General features: G+C 41.0%; 2 protein-coding genes across 13 annotated transcripts in view; one reads left to right on the forward strand and one right to left on the reverse strand.

Annotated features, from left to right (window-relative positions):
* LRRC38 (leucine rich repeat containing 38) overlaps positions 1–25,760 on the reverse strand; it is a 52,728-nt gene that overhangs the window by 21,629 nt on the left and 5,339 nt on the right. For 6 of the 9 annotated variants that reach the window (XR_010467428.1, XR_010467430.1, XR_010467429.1 and 3 more), the window contains exon 3: positions 316–491. The exons of 1 other annotated variant lie outside the window; for it this stretch is intronic. The gene's annotated coding sequence lies outside the window, so the exon portion shown is untranslated. Of the gene's footprint in view, positions 1–315; positions 492–3,521; positions 5,130–13,363; positions 13,809–25,760 lie in introns of those variants that run through there. 2 more of the 9 variants (XM_065037618.1, XM_021281821.2) reach the window with 2 other exon arrangements.
* PDPN (podoplanin) lies at positions 9,375–22,796 on the forward strand. 4 transcript variants are annotated; one of them, XM_005514226.3, is made up of 6 exons: positions 9,375–9,736; positions 18,469–18,554; positions 19,555–19,687; positions 20,425–20,460; positions 20,844–20,955; positions 21,606–22,796. In XM_005514226.3, exons 1-6 carry the CDS (start codon positions 9,667–9,669, stop codon positions 21,610–21,612), a joined length of 444 nt encoding a protein of 147 aa, XP_005514283.2. In that variant the 5' UTR covers positions 9,375–9,666; the 3' UTR covers positions 21,613–22,796. The 4 variants fall into 4 exon arrangements, with proteins under 4 accessions (XP_005514283.2, XP_064893694.1, XP_013226556.2 ...); XM_065037622.1 differs by having other exon boundaries at positions 9,389–9,736; positions 20,844–20,945; XM_005514227.3 differs by having other exon boundaries at positions 9,393–9,736; positions 20,844–20,949.

Genomic DNA, 25,760 nt, shown 5'->3' on the forward strand with positions numbered 1-25,760 from the left:
CTAAATAAAAATATAAGAAATCCAACATCGGATTTGCACAGGAAAATTTATGAAATTCAGTGACTTTAAAGCAGCAGCTGGAGTTGAACATAACTTTCATATCGGGAACTTGTTTCAACCTGCACCTTGGTCTCGAGCAGTGAAGCTAAACAGAGAAGGAAGCTCCAGCAAATTCTCAAAGCCCCAAGCGATCACAAAATTTAATCCAGCTCTGATACAATGCTAAGCAGATTGTTATTTTAACCCATGCTTGTCATTATTAACGTTGCATATCTGCTTCAAAAGACAGGAAACTAATAGCTCTCAGGAACTGACCTTTTCCCCATCGTGCACTCCACAGGTTCTCAGCCCTCTACAGAGAACAAACGCCGACTTTATCGCTTTATCAAAGCGTCCAGAGGCTGAATGTGCCGCTGCGCAATCTGGCTGAGCAGAGGGTAAAGGGTGACAAATGGTGTATGTTGAGCAAAAAGGAGGCAAGTTTTCCTTTCCTGTAAGGCAGGAAAAGCAGAAATTATTCTGAAATCTCTGGGAAGCAAATCTGTACTCTCTCAGTAGGAAGTAGGTAGTTTTAATTTGTGCTCTGTGCCACCTAGAAAACCCTTTGGAGAGCTCTCTCTGTTCTAATGAACAGCAAATGGATTTACAGCAATGAAAAGAGTTGACAGCTGACGTTTATAAAAACACCACGTACCTTTTGTGTATAAAACCCCTGCGGATCATTAGGTACCAAATACACACCCAGCAAGAAAACAGCTCCAGTTACAATGGCACAGTCAGTTTAATTGGAGATCAAGGTCTTTTCATGACTCCTCAGTTTGCTTTCATAAGCGGACTTCACAAAGACATCACAATTTACCTTCCTTAGCTGTATTAATTTAACTTATTTTATGTGATACAAGCTTATCACAACAGTGGAAAAAAGCAGTCTAGATCTTTTAGATCTGTTTTCTAATGCAGAGGAGAAAATTCCCAAGACAATAATTTGTGCTTCCTTCCCTTCTCCCATCTCCCACAGTGACTATCACTGCATACACATCATGGGTTTAAATATGCAGCAAGTATGTTTGTGTCAGTAGGAATTCCAAGCATCAGTTGAATAGTAGAAATAATGCAAATAATTGTTACACCCCTCTCTGTTGCCCTTTAATATAAAAATACTTAATGAAAATATATAACTTGGTGCTTAAGAGATCAGACTCTAATTTCAAAATTGGGCTTGAAAAATGCACTTGGAAGTGCATGGCACACTCATTAAATATATGCACCATTCCCACAAGTGTGCAATTCCATATTTGACAGGTTATTTCTGAGCAACTGGCTTTCTGCAAAATAACGACTCCACAGAAACGCGTCCATCTCTGCACTGGAACCACACAGCACTGAGGTACAAAGGGACAAACAATAGGACAGGGCTTGAGAGAAGACAAGGAACACCAGAATCCTGCACGACATCCAAAGGGAAGCAAACTGACAGAATAAGGGTGTGCAAATGTATACTGTTTTTACCTTTAAAGTAATAAGCAAATGTTGAAAAGACCCATATACTTTATGCAAAAAATGTTTGCAAGATGACAAAAACTCATTATAGTTACCAATCTCTTGGTATAACTGAAGTATCTACAGTCCTGTTCACGGCAGATGATGCTGGTCATTCACTCATCTTTACTCTAAAGGGATCTTTCCACCCTCTTACAAGTTTCTCTGGCTATACAGAAGTATAGTGTCCCTTAGGGAATGCAGCATATTTTGACTTAATGCCTTCTGACATTTCACTCGCCTGGTTAAGAAGATGGGTGAAATGTCAGGTGAAATTATATCAGCGAGTACAGCAATCCCCGAAAGGGAGATGTTTGGAGCCTTGTAATGCTGCCTCTGGATTTGCTTTTCAAAAACACGTTGATAACCGATGCTATTTATTACAATGACTAACTTTCATAATGGATTCAGAAATTACTTACTTCACTGAAAGCCAGCTGGGTGTATTTCTCTGGTACTCTGTGATACCGGATGCAACCTCCAGAACTTAGAGTCACAGTTTGGATGGTGTATTTGTCATCACTGGCACAGCTGCTCCCTTCAACACAGCTGCTTTCAGCCTATGTGCTGATACTGCAGGGGACGTTTTAAACATTAGAACTTGAGTAGGACCCTTGTATTGGGAGGTGGAAGTGTCTGAGTACTTGGCTGCACAACTGCAGCACCCAGGAGATGTCCCATAGCAAAACAGTGCAGGGAACTCAGTGCCCTGCAGCAGGAGCCTGATCTGGTCTGGTTGTGTAATGACCCTTTGAATGATCTCATTTGTATATTTACTGACACAGGCTTCTCTGATTTTGGGGTCTGCCTCATTTCAGAGCTATTAAAGCTGAGGAACAACACCAAAGGAAGGTAAAACACAGAATTTCCTCCCTGAGGAACATTAGTGAAGTTAATGGGCATTAGTGCTGGCATTACACATAGTTCACAGTCACCACAGTCTCTGGGATGGCTCTACATTTTCTTTCTTTAGTAATATCAAGAATAAATACATCTCACAAAAATACAATGAGTCTCTTGAATCTCAAATTTGAAGAGAACCCAGAAGAAAAAGTGTGTTTGCTTCAGGCTCTTGTAAATTTTTCAGAAAGTTAATGGCACGGAGGATGAATATGGTAAAAATACTGTTCACATGGTACCACGTGAAATGTTCTATACTCTCCATTTTCTCAGGCTGTGCTATAAGCAGAAAGATATTTTTAGGGCTCATGGAACGGCTGCAGACTGAAAATAGAAAAGCCAAAAATGTCCAACAAAACACTTTCAACAAAAAACTAAGTTTGAAAGTTTCATTTTAACTGCTAATTTATGTTTCCTCTTTAGAAAGTGTTTTCAGTTTTTAACGAGGGATTTTATTTGTTATTTCTTACATTTTCTCTGTATTCCTCAGTAGGATATCATCTTCTGAGTTTTCCAAAAAGTAATCTCCTACAACGTATGGTCCAAAATGCCTTATCTAAGCATGTAATGAAAAGCTTCAATTTCTTTCTTGATACAGACACACAAATTACTTAGTCCCTTGACTGCAGTGAGACAAACACTTGCTAAAATCACACATGTGGCTTCTTCTGATACAGACGTTATGTTATAAACACTGTATTTGCTTTTCCTGCAAATACAAGCCTAGCCTTCTGCTTTTCCTTTATCATGACGGTTTTAAGGATGATGGTTTGAAGTTAACTTGTCAGTCGGTGCATGAGCAGTTCAATTATTCAAAGCTACCACAGCCAGCACTATATCAGTGTCAAAGCACTTATGTGACCGTCGTGGACACAGGCGTGGAAGAGCTGTCAGAGCATTGATACAGCACCTGGGCAGCCCTCCCAAAAAACCAAGTTTGGAGTGTTTGGAGTTACTAGCGATCAAAGATTTTGATAGTGGTAGGAGGGGAACTTAGCTTAAAGTTACTTTTAATCATATTGTTATTGTTGGGTCCCTACAAGTGGGACCTTTATTCTCACCAAAATGACATAAGAAGTTACCTGTTACCCACAGAAGGGTCTTCTCTGGCTCCTATCCCAACCAGGTATCACACAGCACTCTGTGATAGGGCCACAGGAATATAGTTACAACCTATATCACTGGGAGGCGTTATAACAGCTAGTTTTGGAGTAAGCTGATCGTTCCAGTTGCACTTTTCACGCTAAAAAAGAAAAATCTAATAAAGGATTAGTTAATGCAAGTGTTCAAGAAAGCCCTAATGATTTTTAGTTTGCCTTTAGACGTATTACTTCCTAGAAAATATAATATACTGAAATATTGTCAATGATAACGTGGCTAGTGGGCATCACTCAGAGAAGCAGACACCTTATTGTCACTTATAAAAGTACGGTCTGATGCTGCTGCCCTGGTCGTTACCTTCAGTGCCATCGGACAGAGGCAGGAGGGTGCAGGGTCACAACTGCTGAGCCAAGAATAGAGCTCCATAATTCCTCAGGAGCTTTCTGGAAGATTTATGCACACACAGTTTTATGCAATATATTCTATGGGTTAATAAAGTACCGGTCAAACTCCCTGGATACATGTTCTAAGGCAAAAAGTTCTACTAAAAACCAGTCTTGACCCTTACATACAGGCTATAAGATATATGGATCTAAATCCCTTATTTTAGAAGCAATCCTTGCTACAAAAGATGCTCTGTTATCAAGTCCTGCAAGCAATTAAAATCATTCATTTCTTTGCATTGTACTTGTTGTACAGCTACCTACGCCTACAAATACATGAATCATGGTCTTCCAGTTCAGTTTCCTGCAGTGAAACCAAGAAGATATTAACAGTCCAATTAAGAAAAAACCTCTTGATTCACTACTTATAGTTAATGAAATAATTTATAGAATAGAGACAGGGTTGTCCCCAGAGGAAGAATGTGCAATACTTATTTCCACTTATTTCCACTCCTGATCTGTGTAAACTTGGAAAAGTCACTACAGCACTCAGTGCCTCCATTTCCCCACTGTTCCATATGGGAATAACTAGAAGCAGCAATAGGACAAAGCTTCAAAGTTAGATGATATTCACCTCAAATGCTTTCAGCATTTCCTTTCTAAAAGGCAGGGCTTTTAAATATTTATATTTTAACAATACAATAGTGCCTTGATCCAAAGACACATGCAGATGGCTTGGGGCTATTAAAGTGGTGAGCAGACCTCCAAGAGAGCAACTGTCTCATTCTCCCGTGTGTCCTAGAATTAGTTTATGCAAGGCAGGTCCTGAAAATGCAGAGCAAAGCATGAAACATTTATTTCCTAATTGAAAGCATGAATTAGCTTACCCCTCAGGTAGGAAAATCCTGCATTTGAACTGCCTTCCCTTCTCTCCCTTGAGTTATTAGTGGCAAGTTAATATCACAAAAAGTAACCTCATGCAATGGTTTGAATAATGCAAAGATAAGGTCTTTGTGAATTCCAGTTTAATCACATTCCTCTAGGTCAACTTTGTACACAAATCCTGCCCCACGCTGACGATGCCCAGACAGCTGACGGCTGCTTGGACGCAGGACGGCCTCCCATAGGCCAGGGACTGCGCTGGGTCCTGCTCAAACACCAAGCAGGTGTCATCTCAGCCACCTTCTCAGGGTTGCACTGTGTTAGTGTGCTGAAAATACACCAAGAAATGTGTATTTAAACAAAAAGGGGACATGCAAATTTCTAATGACAGACATTTGCTTTATCCGTATAAACTGTATAAAGCAGTGAGTCTTTGAAAGTATTAACAAAGAAGCTCATAGAACCATTCTGTAGCAAATGAGAAACTGAGTACACAGTGTGTGTGTGTTTTCCCCCCTTTTTGGCTCCATTGCTGTCTTGCTTTCCTTATATAACTGTTCTTGTTAAAAGAACACTCCTGACCTGAGAAAACCTAAGCCAACCTTATAATTTTTTGTTAAATACATGGTGGTCATCCACAGGTTTAAAAGTAGTAAAGAGTGGGCATTCCACATTTAACTCTGAGTCACTCCATTGTATGTCACGTAGAGACAACTGCTGGCAGACTTCAGAGAGACTTTTTCTGGACCAAGTACTTACTGACAGAGATCCCAGCTCCAGTGTGTCCTCGGGAATGTGCCCACTCCCTACAATCAGCTCTTACACTGAATGTTATATGTTGCGTTCAGTGAAATTTGTTTTCAGGAGTGTGGCCCCAGAGAACTCTTGCAGGAAGAAGCTTTCTTGTGAAGGCAGCCCAGCAGCTCTGCTCCAGGGGTCTTTCATTTTCCCTCTTCCAGCCCATCTTATCAAGTCTTTTCAGGACTGACTGAAACGGCATCTTGGAGTGAAGCAGCATGTACAAAGAACAATTGCCCATAAATCTAAAACAAAACTACTGCAAGCGGAGCTGCTTACTGCTATTCCCTTAAACACCAGCTTCTTTAGAGTCAATTCAATAGATCTGCATTTCCTGGCCAGGACGGGATAGGGCTGCTTCAGGATTGCTTTCTCCATCAGCCTCCTGTATAGCCCAGGAGCCCACGCTGAGCCAGTGCCCATTTATCAGATCATAACATATTTTAGGTTTCCTCTGTGCCCCATAGAGGGGAACACTGCTTTGTGAACACTGATATATATTGATTCTGGTGAAGCTCTGAGTTACAGCAGCTGAAAATCTAGCTCCATCTCTAAAACTGACCAATAAATATCATTACTATTCCTGCCCAAGATCTCCAGTTTCTAGCATTGCTGCAGTTTTCTGATTCCATCATCTCTTCTTTACAACTGACAGCCAGGGCTGCTCACACATGTGTGCACACAGTATTTTACTGTCAGGAGCACAGATGGTCAAGGAGCAGGGTTTGATTTATAGTTGCTTATCTTAAAAATAGCTGCATGATATAAATATTTGAGTTTGTCTATACTGATAACAACCCCTTCCTATAGGACACACTTTTTGGGCAGTGAATTCTTCTCTCTTGTACCAGCTGCAAGTCTGACTACACAAAGTCAGGAAAGGATGCATGAACCATACATAGGGTAAAAGCTGCATCCTCCGTTTCTCCCACTCTTGACATCTGCCCAACAAGAAACTTCTGGATTGACATTTTAAAAGCTAAAGTGAGGCTAATATATATTCTTGTATCTTGCATTTGAAATGCATTTCAAGAAATAATAGAAACTAAAAGCACAGAGACTCAAACCCAAGAGCTACCACAAAGCCACAGCTATTTAAGGCCTATGCAAATCAATGAAGAGATACCATGGACTTCAACAATTTGTGAATAACAGAAGGTAAGAACCATTTCTGAGGGCAGGGGTCTGTATTTCTGCAAAAGCCTTCAAAGAATCTTTGACTTCCATGTAAATATCTCCATAAGATGGGAACGCAACCCTCCATACTCTCAGTTTAAAGTCCACTATGCAGACCTGAGTATGTGCACATACACATATGAACAACTTCTCTCTATACACACACACACAAAAATGCCACACAAATGTCTCATCTCATGAAAGGAATATCCAAATTATCCCTCTATTTTCCTGCAGAGTTCCCTAAGTCATCAGAGATTGCAGCATGGTGACAGATTTGAGTGTCCTGGCTTTTATCTGACTGGTTACAGAATTTTCCATCAACGTGCAGATCCCTGTGCTGTTAGAATTTATCTTTACAGAACCACATCCAACACAAATGAAATCTTAGCTTACAACATCTCTAGTACACAATAAATAAATCCATATTTTCCTTTGCTACTCTTTCATTAAAAATACACTCAAAAAGCGTAAATTCAGCATCCTTTTTAATTATGTCCTTGGCAAATCTGCTCTGTAACTGAAAGCCACCGTCTCTTTCTGTTGCCAGCTTTCCTGTTTCTATACCCTGGGGGCAGCTGCAGGCCCTGCAATATTTGGTCAGAAGCATAAAAACTGTTTTCTGCAAGCTTTATTAATTTTCAGGCCGTTTCCTGTTTTCCATTTGCAACCAAAGCCACCCCTTTTGGCAGGTGCTGAAATACAAAAACCACACAATTCAGTCTGAGGAAATATTCTGTTACTTTAAAGAAGAGGAGACCCAGAACGACAGCAACCAGTTTTCTATTATCTGCTTTCAACAAGGTAACTCTGCTCTACTTTGGGGCAAATTTTCAGCCAATCATGCTGTACAGAGTTGACCATTTCAGTTTTTGAATCCTTTACATCATAGATTTAGTCTTAGAAAACATTGTATAAGCCACAAGCAGAGAATGCCCACAAAACAAATTGTTCTGGAAGTGGAAATACAACTTAAATTCTATTCATAGTTTGCATTTTTCATAACTGATGTTTAAGGAGGCGCTTTTGACACGTAACACAAACCAGTAGAAAGTAGCTTCTGTCCAGTTTGAAACACCAGAGCCCCAGTTTACAGATGGGACAAGCAGGAACAGGCTCAGACCATTTCCAGGAGCTCTGCATGCTTGGCACTCCTGAACATCAGTCCTAAAAGACACAGGTGTCCCCAAAGGGTTTCTATAAAAAATAAATCAAATACCCATTCTGGCAATATAGCCCTAAAAAGTTTAGACCTTGATATAGATATATAATTCCTTTTGTTTTAGAGATAGCTGTAGTGAAAAAGGGAATCATCCCTGAGATGCTTCAAGAAAATTAGAATAATTTTATTGTTATCTGAGATTAAGTACAATTACCAGGTTCATGCTACACGTGGAGCTCTGTAACAACAGCCCCTTCTCTCCAGCCCATTTACCCCAGACGCTGCATCAGCCTCATCCCCACAGTTCACTGTCACACCTGGCTCTGTCTAATATTCCTTATTTTCTGGATCATAGTGGTGTTCACTTGCAGGGAAAGTAAATCTGGAGCTGGGCTTTTGCAATTTAAATGAATTATATGTACACATACGGATTATTTCATTCAGCAGAGAAATGCAATCAGTTCCAGGATAAACTGTCAGACAAAATTTCCAATTAAAGGCCTGATTCCAAGTCCATTTATGACAACAGGGAGTTTTCCATTGACTTCAGTGCTCCTGGGTTCATATTGCAACACTGGCTGATTCAGAGGAAAACACACCATCCCACACTTGTGCCACTGAGGCAGAACACTTTGCAGGATATAGTCACTATCCTCCTACTCCCCCAGCTACATCTCATTCTTGGCTCTTACTGACCTAGAGACAGCTTAACCCCCTCATCACAAGGCTGAGCAAATGACTGCAACCATCAGATAGAAAGGACAAGTTATGAAATGAAAATATAAGGGCTGCTTGTACTCGAGACCCTTTCCATCTCCTCCCTTTAACCGTTGTGATTAAAAACACACAGAGCTGCCTTGCATCCATCCCATGATGATGATGCACAGAAACATGTACAAGAAAAAAGTAACTAGTCTGGAACAGACCATTACGCAGCTGTACTACTAAGTTATGTATGAAAGGGAAAAATCCTCCATCTCTGTAGGGTGATATTAGCACACAGAGGCCAGCAAGCCTGTGGGCAGAGATAAATGCTAGAGCACAGCTGGGATGTCACTTGAGGACACACACTGAGAGACGTGGACAAGCAGAAAAATTCAGACAGTATTTACTGCACAATTAAATAACCTGTCCTAAAATTATTTCAGTATCCCTAAGTGCACATTCAGTACCACATTGCTCAGATAAACATGGGGGCTCACTTTGAAATGAAACAAACATCAGTTCACTGCTGGAAATAACAGGAAAAATGTCCTTAGTGTTGTTCCTTAAATATTTTTAAGGACGGTTTGCAGAAGGAGCTCCCTGAATACCTCGCTCTGCTTAAATACCCTTTCCCCCTTTGCTAAATAAAAGTCTTCTGAAAGCCACAACAGCTCCTGTAACTTTAAACCTGGGCTGAGATCATCATTCCAGTACTGACCAAACAGAGGCGGAGGGCGGGCCTGGCTCTTCTTTGAGGACCACCTTAGGCACGCTCCCACCCCTTGGCTAAAGAAAATAATGCCGACTCCACTCATTTTTCTTTAGTTGTATAGTTATCATCTGGGAAAACCTTCTCCCTTTAGACTACAGCAGTTAAAAGGAATATTTGGAATACCAAAGCATTTTTTTGCAGTGATTTCTTTTTGTGATCTCAATTCTTCCCTGCCTCTCAAAAAATTAATCAGAATTGGAAACCATCTGCTCTGAGGATTGGAAAGCTATTCCCCAAGCTGATCAAAGATGTTTATTAAACTTCAACTCTTCATCTTCGTTCTAGGGAGTGTGCCTTTCGTAGCACTTGCTGAAGAAGGTAAGGAGAAACTTTGGCTAAAATTATTCCCATGTTTTCCTGTAGTTTAACGGTTTATGTACTTACTCATAGGCAATATAGTTGCTCTGTCCTGTTTATAAAACTTTCTTTTGAGTTCTGATGCTATTACTGGGCATCTGCGATGGTTGTAATCAGGAAGGAAACACCAAGTTTTCAAATAGCCTGAGTTCTGGTCTGATAGAAAAGGATTTTCTCTGTCTGTGTAAGGGAAGGAGAACGGTGGGAGCAGCCTGGGAAGGGATTTCATCAACAGCCCTTGGAAATGTCTTCGCTTTCCCTGTAATATAAGCAAAGGGGACTGCAAGCAGTAATTTTGCTGTAGCTGACATTTAGGTGGTGAAACTCCCTGCAAAAGTAACTTATAAATCTTTCCATTCAAGAGTTTGGCTTCTGTACTTGGAGGCATCACAACAGCTTAGAACTGGAGCCTTACGCAGGGCTTTGCTAATACTAACTTAGCCATAATTAATACATTCAAGTGAGGGAAACTAAACCAGGAAAAATTATTACGTAAGAGAATTGAAAAGTGGTTTTGTCTCTACTCAGAAAAAGTTTATTCGGCAAACTGTTTCTTTTGAATTTTACATGAAAAACACAGGCTATAATTTTCGGTAAAACATGTTTAAGTCTTTTTAAAGCTAAAGGAGAAGGGTCTGATTTTTTAACAGTAAATCAGAATTACCCCAATCAGTACTTGATTCCAGGAATACCACATTCAAATTATTTTTTTCTGCGTAGCGTTTGACTCATTATGAATGAACCAGCCACAGGCGACGTGCCTGATGTATGATGTGTGTGCAAAGTATGTCCACCGCAGTGAAATACAGCTCCTGTTGCTACAGAACGTGTTCCAAGTGCCAGTGCTCTGAAAAGAATAACTCGAAACTCAACCCACTAGTCTGTCAAAGCATAAATCTACTTGTCTGACTTGGGTTTGGGGCTCAAACTGGAACAATTTCCCAGGTTTGTGCTGCTCTTAACAGGACTATTGGGACTATTGGGTCCTAAAGTCAGCAAGATGGTTTCCAAATGAAAGGATAAAAGCTCCTTTAATTGGGCTACATAAAGCAAGGTATAAGAAAGCTGTAAAAGCATAAAATACTATACTGATGTGGAAGAGAATTAGCTTATCAATTCACTTAACTCTTCATATGTGAGCTTCCGGGTAGTGAGGTGACTGCGAACTGGCTGAAGGGAAGAAGCCAGAGAGTCGTGGTCAATGGGGCAGAGTCCAGTTGAGGCCTGGATCTAGTGCAGTGCCTCAGGGGTCAGTACTGGGGCCTGTATTATTCAATATATTCATCAATGATTTGGACGAGGGAATAGAGTGACTGTCAGCAAGTTTGCTGATGACACCAAGCTGGGAGGAGTGGTGACACTGGAAGCTGTGCTGCCATCAGAGACCTGGACAGGCTGGAGAGCTGGGCAGGGAGAAATGTAATGAAATATAACAAGGGCAAGTGTAGAGTCTTGTATCTGGGCAGGAACAAGCCCAGGTTCCAGTATAAGTTAGACCTATTAGAGAGCAGCGTAAGGGAAAGGGACCTGGGGGTCCTGGGGACAGCAGGGTGACCATGAGCCAGCACTGGGCCCTTGTGGCCAGGAAGCCAATGGTACCTGGGGTGGGTTAGAAGGGGGTGGTCAGTAGGTCAGAGAGGTTCTCCTGCCCCTCTGCTCTGCCCTGGGGAGACCACACCTGGAATCTTGTGTCCAGCTGTGGCCCCTCAGTTCCAGCAGGACAGGGAACTGCTGGAGAGAGTCCAGCGCAGCCACCAAGATGCTGAAGGGAGTGGAGCATCTCCCGTGTGAGGAAAGGCTGAGGGAGCTGGGGCTCTGGAGCTGGACAAGAGGACACTGAGGGGTGACCTCATTCATGTTTACAGATATAGAAAGGGTGAGTGTCAGGAGGATGGAGCCAGGCTCTTCTCGGTGACAACCAATAATTAATAAAACAATTAAAAGCACAAGCATTCCAATGAGTGCTTCAGAGAGGCAACACATTTCCTAATTTGAACCCCTTCCCAAGGTGCAAGTATCATCGCAAAGAAGATTATGGGCTGTTGCATAACATGAACAGAAGTTAACATGATCGTTAAACAAGTTACCACATGGCACTTGAGCTGTATCAACTCTCCATGCCTGATCTTACCTAGAGGCAAATACTAGATTATACCTCCTTATGCAAGTCTCAAAATTAAACAGGTTTATTCTAGGTCATCTTAATTCACATTTGTTTCAGACTACAAGTAAGCTCATGGACAGGATAATTCACATGAGAAGTGTCTATATGGTAAGAATGGAAACAGAAGTTTACAGTGAACCATGAAAGACTAAAAAAAAATTATACGTTTTTCAAAATCGTAAAAACCAGAATCGACAAAATCACAAGAAAGGGTTTTTTCAAACGTATCTTGATTTACCCAAACTGTGTTAGCAGTTCAGTGGCAAACCCAAACAATAAAGTTAGGTGACTCTAAACTCTTCTGGAAATCACATTCTGTAACTGCTGCTAGTACATAAAATGAACAACTAAAATGAATGGTATATGTGACTCCGAAATGGACCCAGTTTTCTAATAAATAAGCGTGACAAAACCTTTCATCCTCTATGAGGCTGCATCACAAACAATGAATGTACTTGTATGTGTGTCCCCAATACTGGCCTCTTGTAAACTACATTATCATGATACGATTGTAGCTCCATATGGCCAATAACCAAAACTTAATTATCACAAAAACCATCTTATTGGATCTCAGTGTGCAAATTAGTGTGTCTGTACTTTGCAATGTCTTAATAAAAGCCCAGCAGAACAAATAAATATTGCTTTCTCCTCGTGACTGGGAAAGCAGAGAGGTTTGCCCATCTGTATCTCAAAAAATTAGTTTTTGAATCTGTGTAACTTTGCTTTAAAAGGAAATCATATTTAAAACCTCACAAGTGGACCTTTCATTAACTCAAGCTGCACAGTGAAAACGAAATGAAGAGGCCTGATTCTCAGCTCCTGTAATTCAATGGTTTCCACTGAACCCACGCATTTACCCCAGATCCAGTACTTTTAAAGCATCTGCAAAAATAAGCAGTTCAGAATCTAAAGAGATAAAAGAGCATTTTAATAGATAATAAAAAACAGTGAAGGAAGGAGAACCCACAGCACGCAGGCTGTTGGGCTCGGACAGAAGCATGCAGTGTTCCCTCCCTGTGTCATCTGAGGCAAGCCATACATCCACGCGTACCACAGGAATGACTGCTGTTTACCCAGCTCCAGCATATGGTCTGTCTCAGTTGCACGTTTGTTTTGTTGGTTTGTTTGCTTTTTGTCTGGATGTGGTCAGGGACTAGAGGATGGAACTCAAATGCTGCCAGGTCCTGCTCTTCAGCGCATCCCAGCTCCACGCTGCGGACAGGCAGCCTCTGAAAGGGCCTCTGCCAGTTTGCGTGTGCACCTACCGTACCCTCGGTTTGAAATAATGCTGCAGCAAAGCTCACAGAGCTACGTGGTGCACAGCTTCCTGCACAGCACTTCAGAAAAAGTTGTAGGATTGGGAGTATATGTATGTTTGGATGTTAAAAAGAGAAACAAATGAGAAGAGACACAAATTTACTCACTGTCTCAGAAGTCTGGCCAAGGACTCTCAAACGAAATAGAAACTGTGATGCTGTCTGTATTCCCCTGTTGCTTTATGGCTTCCTCATGTTTTTTTCATCTTCGTACTTGGTGACTACAAACGCTACAACATCCAGCATAAATTGCATCAGAATAATCCTATCAGGGCACAATTCTGCTGTGTACACCCTTCCAGGCAAACATGGACTGTCTTGGAGGGCTTCAGTAGCATATGAGCTGCTGATGAATCTGTAAAGGGGACACACTTAATTCCAAATGCATACTAAAATGGTTTTATGACTAAGAAACTCATCCAAGTATTAGCTAGTATGTTATTAGTTAGTATGAAAGTCAGACTAAACATATTTGAATGGATCTTGCTGTGTGGCAATGTAAAGCAGCTAACGAAAAATCTTTTTGTGAACAAAGTAAAAGCCTAACCAGATTCCAGTTAGTGTCCTATCACTGGTTGTCACCGAGAAGAGCCTGGCTCCATCCTCCTGACACTTCCCCTTTAGATATCTGTAAACATGAATGAGGTCACCCCTCAGTCTCCTCCAGCTCCCTCAGCCTTTCCTCACATGGAAGATGCTCCACTCCCTTCAGCATCTTGGTGGCTGCGCTGGACTCTCTCCAGCAGTTCCCTGTCCTGCTGGAACTGAGGGGCCACAACTGGACACAATATTCCAGGTGTGGTCTCCCCAGGGCAGAGCAGAGGGGCAGGAGAACCTCTCTGACCTACTGACCACCCCCTTCTAACCCACCCCAGGTACCATTGGCTTCCTGGCCACAAGGGCCCAGTGCTGGCTCATGGTCACCCTGCTGTCCCCAGGACCCCCAGGTCCCTTTCCCCTACGCTGCTCTCTAGTAGGTCATTCCCCAACTTACACTGGAACCTGGGGCTGTTCCTGCCCACATTCAAGACTCTACACTTGCCCTTGTTCTATTTCATTACATTTTTCCCTGCCCAACTCTCCAGCCTGTCCAGGTCTCTGATGGCAGCACAGCTTCCAGTGTCACCACTCCTCCCAGCTTGGTGTCATCAGCAAACTTGCTGACAGTCACTCTATTCCCTCGTCCAAATCATCGATGAATATATTGAACAATACAGGCCCCAGCACTGCCCCCTGAGGCACTGCACTAGATCCAGGCCTCAGCTGGACTCTGCCCCATTGACCATGACTCTCTGGCTTCTTCCCTTCAGCCAGTTTGCAGTCTTGTGGTTTTATTTCACAACACTGGTTGTAGCTCATATGCACACAGCAAGCACTAGAAGCACAGTTATTTTTCTCTCTATCTGCCCAGTTATATTCTGTTTTGCTTTTCTGTGTGTATTCTACATATGGGCAACATAGAATTTTGTAACATTCGGAAGCCACGTGATTTGCTTCAGAAGCAGCTGAGTGGCTCTTTGCCACTTGGCACTGAAGGTTTAAACTTCGGCTTTGTTCCTTTGGCTAAACCCGCCGCAGCAATAGAAACCATCTGGAGTGGGGTGTGGTGACCAAAGGAAACGTTTCTGACAATTCAGTGAAACGTTGTCATCGTGAGCGACATGGAATACCTGAACACAGTCAGCCATCCTCCAAATAAGGCTGAGCTAAATCTTTCCTTGCGCGTTGTGACCATTTTTGGCATTTCTGGCAGATACTTTCCCAAGTTCATGGTGTTTTGTCATGCAGCTTCCTTCATTATCTTAAGCAAAGCTGGGAGGTTTTGTATAAGAAAACTGCATTAAGCACTTCAGCTTAAAGACAGACAGCACATACTCTCTCTGGACAAGTCTAGACACTTAAACATATGCCAGGGCGCTTTGTTATCATGGCATGATATACAACACCAACTTCCAGAAAGGATTAACAGAGAAAGAAAAAATGCCAATGTCATGGCCCTAAACAGGCTCAGGATGCTGCACATGTCAGGAATTCTGCAGGAGCCACAGGTACAAATGAGAATTTCAGTTCTCATTAAGAAACTTCCTTGCCTTTCTGAGGCCTGAAAATGTTAACTGTCCATAGGCTCAAAATCCAGAAGGCAAACCCCAGAATCCACTATATTATATTCTTCAAAACCTCAAAGTCCAAAAAATGTTGTAGCCTGGATTTGGCAGCGTTGAACCATTTCACACGCAAAAAAGAGACAACTATACGCTTCTTAAAAATATCCGAAAATGCTTAAGCAATTATAGAAAAATAATGGAAAACTACTTTCAGAGAAAAATAAGCTGATGAGGTAGGTTTTGGATCTGACTGTGGAATATGTTCAAACTTAGGATGAAACCAAATAACAGACAAAATGGTATTTGAAAACCACAGAGCTGCTGCTGAGACATTATGTATTCAAAAGGCAGATAACAAAAATGTATAATTTGATAAGTTAAAACTTCCAAGACCATGAATAAAAGTTTCCACCGAACTACCACTGAACAAGGTTCCAATAATGAGAGACTGACTAAGACTCACTTTGCTCACAATCAAATTAAGGTCTGGGGTGAAGAATGTTTCCTCGGAAAGGGAATTCCTGTATCAGGAAAAGAATACTGAGTAAAATATGGCCAAAACAGGATGGCTAACACACCCAGGCATACACAGTTCTTCAAACACCACCACTGGGGCTGTGACAGTTCAGGAAGCAGATCCTGAACTACATCAGTCAACTCCACATAGTTAGCCCAGTAATATCTGAAACACAAGAGTGATATCTCCCAAGTGACCCGTCCCACTAAATTCTTTCCCTTGCTTTTCTAGAGAGCATTCCACAAAGCATCTATCTAGCTCAGCTCGGTAAGATAAAATATTATATCAATAAGATACAGATAAAAAGAAGCTTGAATGTTAAGATCAAAGCTTTGGTTTGACAGTTAACCCGCTAGTTAATTTTTTAAGCTGTTATAAATATATAAAGCTGAAGGAGTGCAATGAGCAACAAAGACTATTTCAGTTCTTGATTCAGGGAATCTTTTAAAGTTCGCCATTTTTATCTACTGGTCTCTTATATGGAGATGGAAGCTCATCTGATTTTGAGGGCTTCCTATTTCAAGGACTAAGCTAAAACACAGGGTTACAACCGCCTTCGCCCACTGGTGTCTGCGTTTATTCTGACTGCTGGGAAAGAAACAAGATCCTACATCATTCTTCATCTTCAAAAGTATCTTTGTTGGTTTTGGAGATATCTGAAAGGAATGGTAATGAACAACAGTTTTACAACTCATTCTCCTTTCCAACACAACCACTGTGCTTTGAAAGCAGCCCTAAGAGGTTTTTCTAGTAAACTGTCACTCCATGCATAACAACGAGTAGTGAGCTCATCCTCCCTAAGTGGGTCATGGGATGCTTAACCATGGGCTGTTTTCAAAGCACTATTAAACTTTTAAAGACATCAGATTTTCTGCTGGTGTGAGAAGTTGCAGCCTGATAGCAGCTGGGGACTTTGAACTGAAACGCACCCAGCTGGAACTTTGGCAGAAAGAGATGCAGTGATGAATTCCCATCCGCAGCAATGTAAAGCTGTGGACAGAAGAGGCCACGGAGCTAGAGAATCCCAGCACTGCAGGCACTGCTTTGATTTACAACCTCCTCCAAGATAATATTAAGAACACATGCAGAAGCACTACTTAACCCTATAGCTCTCGCTACGGTTGGCCCACATCAAATGAAACAAATGAGTAAAGCACACACACCCTTACATCCCATTTACATCTCTCTGATGCCAGCACTATATTTGTGTGGTAGTGGGAAAAATGTTTCATGCCCAGTATTTCCCTCAGTTTCATGTAAATATTTTTTCCCTCTATCATGACTTTGTCTGACAACAGCTTGTCGAGTATCAAATATTCCTTCCTGCAAATGCAATACACTGGTAACAAATTACCTCCTGGTCTTTCTTTTGGTAATAGTTCAGTAGTGACTGCTTAACTAGCACCCAGAGCACTTCCCCTGTCTGTCGAGGAAAATAAACCTGGAAATATAGTCCAGGGACTATTCTCCAGCAAATACAGGAGCCCAGCTTGACCACAGTATTATGCAGATTGGACAGGCCTGGGACAAAATCTCCACATGGACAGAAATCAGTTGTACCTGTGAGCTTTAGGAAGTTAAGAGGGAAACCGTATTATTGTGGCTTCCCTTTACAGTTCAGAAAAGGCAGCACTTCCAAGGATGACCCAAAGCACCTTCTGGCAGTATTTATCTTTCCCTACAGGCTCTAAAAGACGAGGGCAGGCAGACACCTTATTTAGGCACCTTTATTAAGCACCTAAAATTAGGCAGGATTAATCTGGGCCACCTCCTTTTGTCAATCACCGTGCACTGAGGTCAAACGCAGCACTGAAATAGCTTCTCTACACGTCACTTGTTGCCAAGAATCTGCAATAACTTGATCACACAAAGAAGAATTATTTCATGTTTCTTTGTGACATTTCACTAATTCTCTACACCTTTGTTTCTTTTCCTGCCTTGACTATCAGGGCTGAAAGCTACTGCCATGCCAAGAATACAGGCAGCTTCTTTGAATAAGCTGCTTGGTGTTAACATACAACATTTTCAAGGCTGCTTCAAGGAGAAGAAGAAAAAAAGGGCAATTTTGGGGAGACTGGGTGGCTTAATTAGCCACTATATTAGGTCTCATGTTGGCATAACATGAATATACGTTCTTCATCTTCAACTGCCTAAAGTACTAAAGCACACCCTTTTAGCTCTTAAATAGAAAGTGTATCTGTATTCAGGCTTCTAAATGTATAAGACCATAAAATTCTATTTACTTGAGTAAACATGGAATTAGAAACCTAAGTTTAGATCAGTGTTTAGTCTCTTGGTGATGGGACAAAGCTCGGAGTCTTACATTGCTAGAGGTGGGTGAAAAATTGTTGGTTTGGTTCAAAAATGAGTTTTGGGAGCAAAGAATATTTTGTTAACTACAGCTACACCCATATTTATTAATGATAGTTCTAAATTTAAAAGGTTGCAGCTGGCACTGAGCTGAAAGTGCACAGGGGCAGGGAGACTTAGCATTACACTGATCTTATATGTAACAAAGTTTAGATGTCTAAGTAGCCAGAATATGTGAGTATCAAGTAAAATCCTAACTCATTTTCTAAAATTCTATTCAGCAAGCTCAGTTCTAGAAGGAGAAGAAAGTGCAAAAATTGATTTCAGAGACAGAAATGACACAGAATTTGAAGAATTATCAACCCTGGTGAGTATAATTCTAAGTAAGGCTCCCTTATTTAGATTTCATATTCCTGGTACTGTCATTCCCCATCTTATACTGGAACCTGGGGTTGTTCCTACCCAGATTCAAGACTCTACACTTGCCCTTGTTCTATTTCATTACATTTTTCCCTGCCCAGCTCTCCAGCCTGTCCAGGTCTCTGATGGCAGCACAGCTTCCAGTGTCACCACTCCTCCCAGCTTGGTGTCATCAGCAAACTTGCTGACAGTCACTCTATTCCCTCGTCCAAATCATTGATGAATATATTGAACAATACAGGCCCCAGCACTGCCCCCTGAGGCACTGCACTAGATCCAGGCCTCAACTGGACTCTGCCCATTGACCACGACTCTCTGGCTTCTTCCCTTCAGCCAGTTCGCAGTCACCTCACTACCCACTCATCCAGACCACACTCCTCAGTTCAGCTGTGAGGATGCTGTGGGAGACTGTGTCAAATGCCTTACTCAAGTCAAGGTAGATCACGTCCACCACTCTGCCATCATCCATCCATCTTGTTATGTCCTCATAAAAGTCAATGAGGTTGGTCAAGCACGACTTCCCGGGAGCTTCCGGGTCTTTCAAGAATGAAAGTGCCTGATTGAGAGAAAAAAAAAAAAAAATACAAAAAAAGGCTTCTCTGTACGTCGAAGATTTTGTTTAATCAGGACCCACCGAGCTGCCTCCGATCAGCTGAACCAAACACAAACTAAAGTTAAAAGAAACAAGACCACGAAAAAAGGCAGGTGTGCAGTCCTCTCCTACACCTTTTGTAGTCCAGCGTAGACCTCACCCGATTTATAAAGCCTCTAGCAGCAAAGACAAATCACCTTTTTTTTGGCACTTTACACAAGTCAAAGACAAGAGGTAATAGCTAAACAAGCATCCATAGGGCACCTGACAGGCCGAGAAATTTAAATGCTTGTTTCATATACATAGCTTGAATGTACTGAGCTTTTCTTTTCCTTTTTCCTCCCAATTCCTGTAGCTGCCCACAAGACTGCACCACGCAACAAATCTCTTGGAGTTTGGAGAACTGATGACCACAGAAAGTGCGTTTGCCACAAGTGAAGACAGTGAGCATTCTACTGGTTACGAAACTAACACAGAAACTGTCGATGGTAAGAAAGTCACTTCTATTTTATTATATCAAAGTTCTACTGCCATCTACTAAACTCTCAGTTCTACCCCAAGGCAGGCAATAACTCTCCGAAGCCTTTGCTTTCTTTTCAGATGATTAGTATGGAAATCAAACAGCTCTTCAGATTTTTTTTTTACCACCTCAAAGATCCTCAAATGCAGGAAACACAACTGTTATAACCTGCCTGCCCTTTTGATTTTTGCCAAGTTCTCTGCCTTATTTTTCCTGGAGAGACACAAATTACTGTCACACGTATGCAAAGCGAATTGCACCCACATTTATACAGCAGTCAGTGAGCAGCAGATCAGTGCAAAAGGCTGATATTCTGCAAATACACTGAGAGCAAGGCAAAATTGTATCAGCATGAATCAGTCTCAGGCAATTAAAATCTGATCTCTGTCTTAATTAGAATTATTTTATACCAGGTATGTTCTTATTGATGCTAATGTGATCGCATTCTGTTTTCACTGGTACATATTAAATCACATTCAGTCCCTTAGATTTTAATTTCTACTACTTCAGAGTGCTCTTTGCTCTCATTCTCTCAAGGTTTTCAATTGTTCAATTGTCCTATCAAAGAACAACCTATTACACAGCCCTCAAGACATGGTGATATAGTTGCTAGAAGTTTTCCTTGGATATAGCATTATAAATTGAGATGCAAAACCCTGCACAAAGCTGAGTGATTAAGTAATTATTCTCTTTCTGGCTTCACAGGTGGACGGAGTGGGGAACCAGAGAAAACTGAAAAAGGTATTAAACAAAAGAACTGCTTACAAAGACAAGGGAGAAGTTAACTGCCAGGCAACACCTTCTAGAAGCCACTAGCCTTGCCCATGTCATTCTTAAATAAAAGTTTTGGGAGAAGACATGATCTACTCCCCGATCTGCCTCCTCTAGTTCACCTGATTGCTTTCTCCATGGCCACATCTGTACGGAGCCCTACAGCACAAGGGCACATTTGCAGGTGACAAATAACCCCGCTGGATATGCCAAACCTGCTTCAGAGTTTACAAGACAGAAGGAAATTTTCCCCAAGGGGTGGGATGCAGCAGGACAAGTGTCAGTTCTATCAACAGCCTCTTATCAACGGTCTTCATGAGAAACATGCCAACATTCCCAATTTCCTCTTTCAGGTGGCCTGGAAACAATTGCACTGGTTGGAATAATCATTGGAATCATAGTTGCAGTTGGAATCCTTGCAGGAATAATAATTGCTGTTGTAAGGAAGATGTCAGGCAGGTACTCGTAAGTAAATTGCTAATCAGTCTTTTCAAACAAGCATCATCCTCTGAGCAAGGTCACAGGAATCGCTCTGGATATGTATAATGCTTCTATTTTGACAAAATAACTTTTTTTCGTGTTATACAGCACCTATTGATTCAGCAAGAGCTGCCAATGCCTTGTAGGTGATTAAACCCCCTCACACACTCCAGAACAATGTCAGACACTGCATGCATGTTGTTATACCCATCAGGTGCATGGGGTTTGGATTACTTTACTGCACAGAGCTAAAATTCACTATGAATTACTACAGGGCCAGCTTCTGGAAGCGCTGGACAATGTATGAACACTGACAAGAGATCTTAGTCTTATCACTCTGGACATCTGTGGAAGCTCTTTTGGTAGCAATAAGATTAACTGGTGCCATGTAAATCTAAAGAGCTTTATAAACTCTGAAGTAGTAAGAAAACCACATTCCATTTAACAAAAACTATTCATCCAGCATTAGTCAGTGGCAGGAAACAAGTTATAATTCCAGTAACAGGGATAGGGGAAAGCAAAATATGAACTAGGAAGAGAAATAAAGTGGTGACAGGAAAGACAAGGGAGGAAAAAAGATCACATAACACATGTGTAACTACAAACAACAAACGTCTGTGGTTTTTCTTTTACAGGCCCTGAAAATAGTTGAAACAAGCAACCATGCCATTCTGCACCAGAAAACACAAGTGCTTCTTATTTCATAAGAACCAAAGACAACTCCTGTAGTGCTGTGAGGAGATGATCCATGGAAAATATGGTCAAAGAATTCCAGGTCTATGGGGATCCCACACAACTCTAAGGACTCCTTCCCTGCCCCAGACTACAGAGTATGGAACATTTAATAGGATTTTTACTAACCAGGAATTTACTAGAGGAACAAAAAAGATTATGCAGTAAGAAAAAAACCGCAGCAGCAATGAGATTTACATCTGAAAAGTGATTTGCAGGTAATATACGCTAGCTTGATTTTTAAACGCTACCAAAGATTATTTCACATTCCATTTTTTTAATGCATTTATTTAAAAACACATATCCAGAATCTTTCAAGTTTTTGGCTGGTGAAGTGCTTGTGGCATGTTCGCTACTAAACGATGTATCAAAAAGGAGGATTGGCTTCAGAGAGAAACAGTTATTTACGAAGTTAGAAAATATTAGATACTGGAAGCTAAAATCTTTCTGCTATTGATACAGATTGTCCGCTCTTGATACTTATGTGGCAAAATATGGTAGGCCCAGCTGGAACTGACCTACCAACTAAACGCTTGCTCATCTGACTGTTGCACCAGGAATTTCCTGTCTTGTTGCAGAGACACGCAGGGATTGAAATACACATCCTGAATTAAAGGGTGCTTGGAAAATACCCAGTTTTGATGGGTCACTTTAAGCAGTTACTCAGCACGCTTTAGAGCTGACATGTAGAGGCTTCTGAACTAGTTTATACTTTTTTTTCTTTTCTTTCCAACTGTCTGATTTGCTAACTGGATAGTTGGCTTGTTTGATAACATGTGCAACACTAGATCAGAGTGTGTTACTGAGGTATAACACACCTTGGGAGTCTACAGCTTTTCTGTGGCATATTTAGTGCAGCAGGACCCGAATGCACAGAGATCAGAGCAAAGGCTTTGTACATCAAGTGGTGGCAACACGTTCTGTTCTTCAAACTCTGAGGCACTGAAATGTTTGGTGTGAAAATCACAGTAATCCATATGGTCAATATTTGCTAAGCAGGTCAACTTAAATATATTTGCTTTTCTGTTTCTTTCATGTGCCATGAACTACAATATCAATCCAAGCTTTGGAAATAAAAATTATAATGTAAATTATCTTATTTTCAATAATTGTTCTTTATTTTCTTTAAAAAACGCCTACGAAATGTTATAAACTTCCACCAGTTCTCCTAAACTGTTTTTTTACTTGTCTTTTCAGTGCAGTTAAACTTTCATTTCTGAAAGTTCTAGTATATTAGTTATCTTTCAAGTTCACAGTCTCTTACAGATGAGCATATGAGGTCCCACCCCTGAAACACAATTCACACACACCTTAATACACTTTCCAGCTCCTGTGACTCAGTTCAGTTGAAGACATATGTCTTGACTAGGAAGAGTTCGACTTTTCACACTGGCATCCTCCTCCCCTGTCCTTGCAGGCTACAGTATTTCCAGGGAGCCAGATTACTTCACCTGTTTAGTTTCCAAGAGTCCATACATCCCACTGCTTTTAGAAAGAGAATTGTGACCAAGTTTCATGCATAGCTGTTCTATTTGCTTGTGTGACTTGTACGAACTAACTAAAAATGTTTATAAGTTCATATGAAAGCAGCAAGACAACAGCTTTTTCTTACTGTGGCAACGTAAAAGAATAGTACATTCTGTTACTCTAGACTTAACAGTTTCTTGTCTGTACTGGAAACTACCCCATAAAGTGCACTTAATGTCTGACCAAACAGACGCCATATGGAGTTATTAATTATTCAGCCATTGGAGAGAATAGCACAGATGTCACCAGTTTCTTCTGTAGCAGCTTAGTTGCTGCTAACTTGCAAATGCCATAAAATGAGAAAACCATTCTTATGCCTGTTCTGAATATCAGTTAAACCAGAAGTAACGAGACCCCATTTGAAAAATGCAGAGCAGTAGAGCAGACAACCTTTTTGGGAAGTTCTGAGTTTCCCTGGGTTATGTACGGAATTGAGCAGCCTGCATTCTACTCAAGTAAACTGTGCTTTGCTCCTACTCCAGAATCTCTCACTAAGAGTCATTTTAACTTCATATACCAACTATCTAGATTTTCTGGTCTGAACTGTGCCTTTATGTTCTGCCCTCTAGTTTAAGGAAAGTTTTATTAATGTTAAGTGAACTCAACCCCTTTCCAAATGGCTCATGCTCCACTGAAACATTATCTGTGGGCTTCCAGCACTGAGGACTCAGTATTAAATATCGTGCTACACTAAATCCAAACCTGCAAAAATGTGAAGGCATTAATTTCCTTCTGATCATCATCTGGAGATACTTGTATATGGCTAAAGAACACAAGGGCTCCAAAGAATCAGAAGACCTCTGTTATTCTGCCAACAGGAAGAAACAGCAACTGCCGCTACACTGATACATTTAATATTCTGATGATTCATACTGCCTTGCTGCGAGAAATCTCAAGTATAGAACATTTCATTCAGCTTCAAATGAACCTCAAGAAACAATCGCCTCATGAAAAGCTTTGCTATATTTGTTATGTGTTATATGCTACTGAAGAATTCTTAATTCCCTTTCGTACCATCATGATACAAACATTCTTGAAGTATAGACTATAAATCTGTGCAGAGGTCTACATTCCATATGCAAACTGCCGCAGTGTTCTGTGGCTGAGCTTCCACTGACTTGTATTATGTAGCTCCCCTTTACTGGTTCAGGGCTTCAAAGGTAGGTTGAACATAAGCTACATGTTTTTTGGTACAATTTATGTGGAAGATGGGATCTTTTCTGCTTTGCAAGAAGTCAAACAGCACATTGTCCTAGGGCAAATACTTCTGTAAGCTGAAATGTACGATCGGTACACACCTTTGCAGAATCAAGGCCCAAGGTCAAGAGGCTTCCCATGCATGAGAACACATCAGGAAACAACCACGCCACACTTTCAACAGCTGGCCAGGTTTCATTTTTATTCACCGGGAACAACATTCAATACATCAACACTCGCTTTTGACTTAAAATCCTTAGTCCTGATCACATTCATTCCTTTAGAGTTAGTAACAGTAACGTTCCCTTTTGCAGCTTGGCTTTGAGTCATGAATGTGGCTCTCTCCAACAGACAAGCAGGCACCAGACTTCCCGTGAGAATGCCAGATGTCACTAAAAAAATATCATAAACATAGTTGTCCCCTTGTATTTGTGTCTGTGAGGAAGATATACAGTGGTGGTATACTATGAAAGCAATGACTTGATGCATCAATATTTATAATACTTCTAGGCATCAGTACAGCAATTCTTACAGGAGTTCATCCAAAGTATGTTTTCACTAGAAAAGCAGAAAATACCAGAGAATTGATTCAATAAAACTAGCAATAATTAAGTATGAACCAGAGAATTATGGAGATCAAGTTAGTCCTAGAAACTTAAAAAGTGTTCATTTATAGTTAAACACCAAATAAAACATGCAGCAAATGCTATAAAGTGTAATTACTCATTATTTTAAGAGAACCTGCAGTATGCCATTGCAAGTATCTTAACCATACATTATTTAATTAATAAATGGGACCTGCACATTAACACTGTCTGCAAAGTGCTCAAACTCAAAAAGCACTGCTGTATCATTCACATGGGGATGGCAAGTGAGACCTCCAGCTCAGGAAGGTATGATACACAGATTAAGTGACTTGCCGAGGGTTATGACCACAGGTAAGAGAAAAGCCACCAACCCAGCCGCCTTTAAACATCAGTCCTGCCACAGCTTCATATTAGTTCAAATGAAGTGATGCTCCATTATGTTTTATGATAACATGATCCTCAATATTCTTTAATATAAGGTGGCAACTAAGGACGCGAGGAAAAAAGCAACTTGCTGAATCTACCAGGAACCTTCAGCTCCAATTGCTTTTGATGAAAAAACACTCCATCTAAAAATAGTTTCTCCTCCACCAACTGAAGTTTTGTAGTGTAGATACTACAGTACCACTGCAATTTAAAGCTTAAGTCATAACTGGCCTACACCATACCTGAAGACATTGTTATACTTATTTATACTCATCTGTTTAACTAGACAAAGTATCAGATTAACCATACACATCCTTTCCC

The sequence above is a fragment of the Columba livia genome, chromosome 21 (genome assembly GCF_036013475.1).
Source record: "Columba livia isolate bColLiv1 breed racing homer chromosome 21, bColLiv1.pat.W.v2, whole genome shotgun sequence".
Classification (NCBI taxonomy): Eukaryota; Metazoa; Chordata; class Aves; order Columbiformes; family Columbidae; genus Columba; species Columba livia.

Excerpts from the sequence above, each read along its gene's own strand:
- PDPN (XM_005514226.3), top strand. The coding sequence starts at position 9,667 with ATGTTTATTAAACTTCAACTCTTCATCTTCGTTCTAGGGAGTGTGCCT. Across the intron at positions 18,555-19,554 it reads TTGAAGAATTATCAACCCTG|CTGCCCACAAGACTGCACCA; the intron begins GTGAGTATAATT and ends CAATTCCTGTAG. Across the intron at positions 19,688-20,424 it reads TAACACAGAAACTGTCGATG|GTGGACGGAGTGGGGAACCA; the intron begins GTAAGAAAGTCA and ends CTGGCTTCACAG.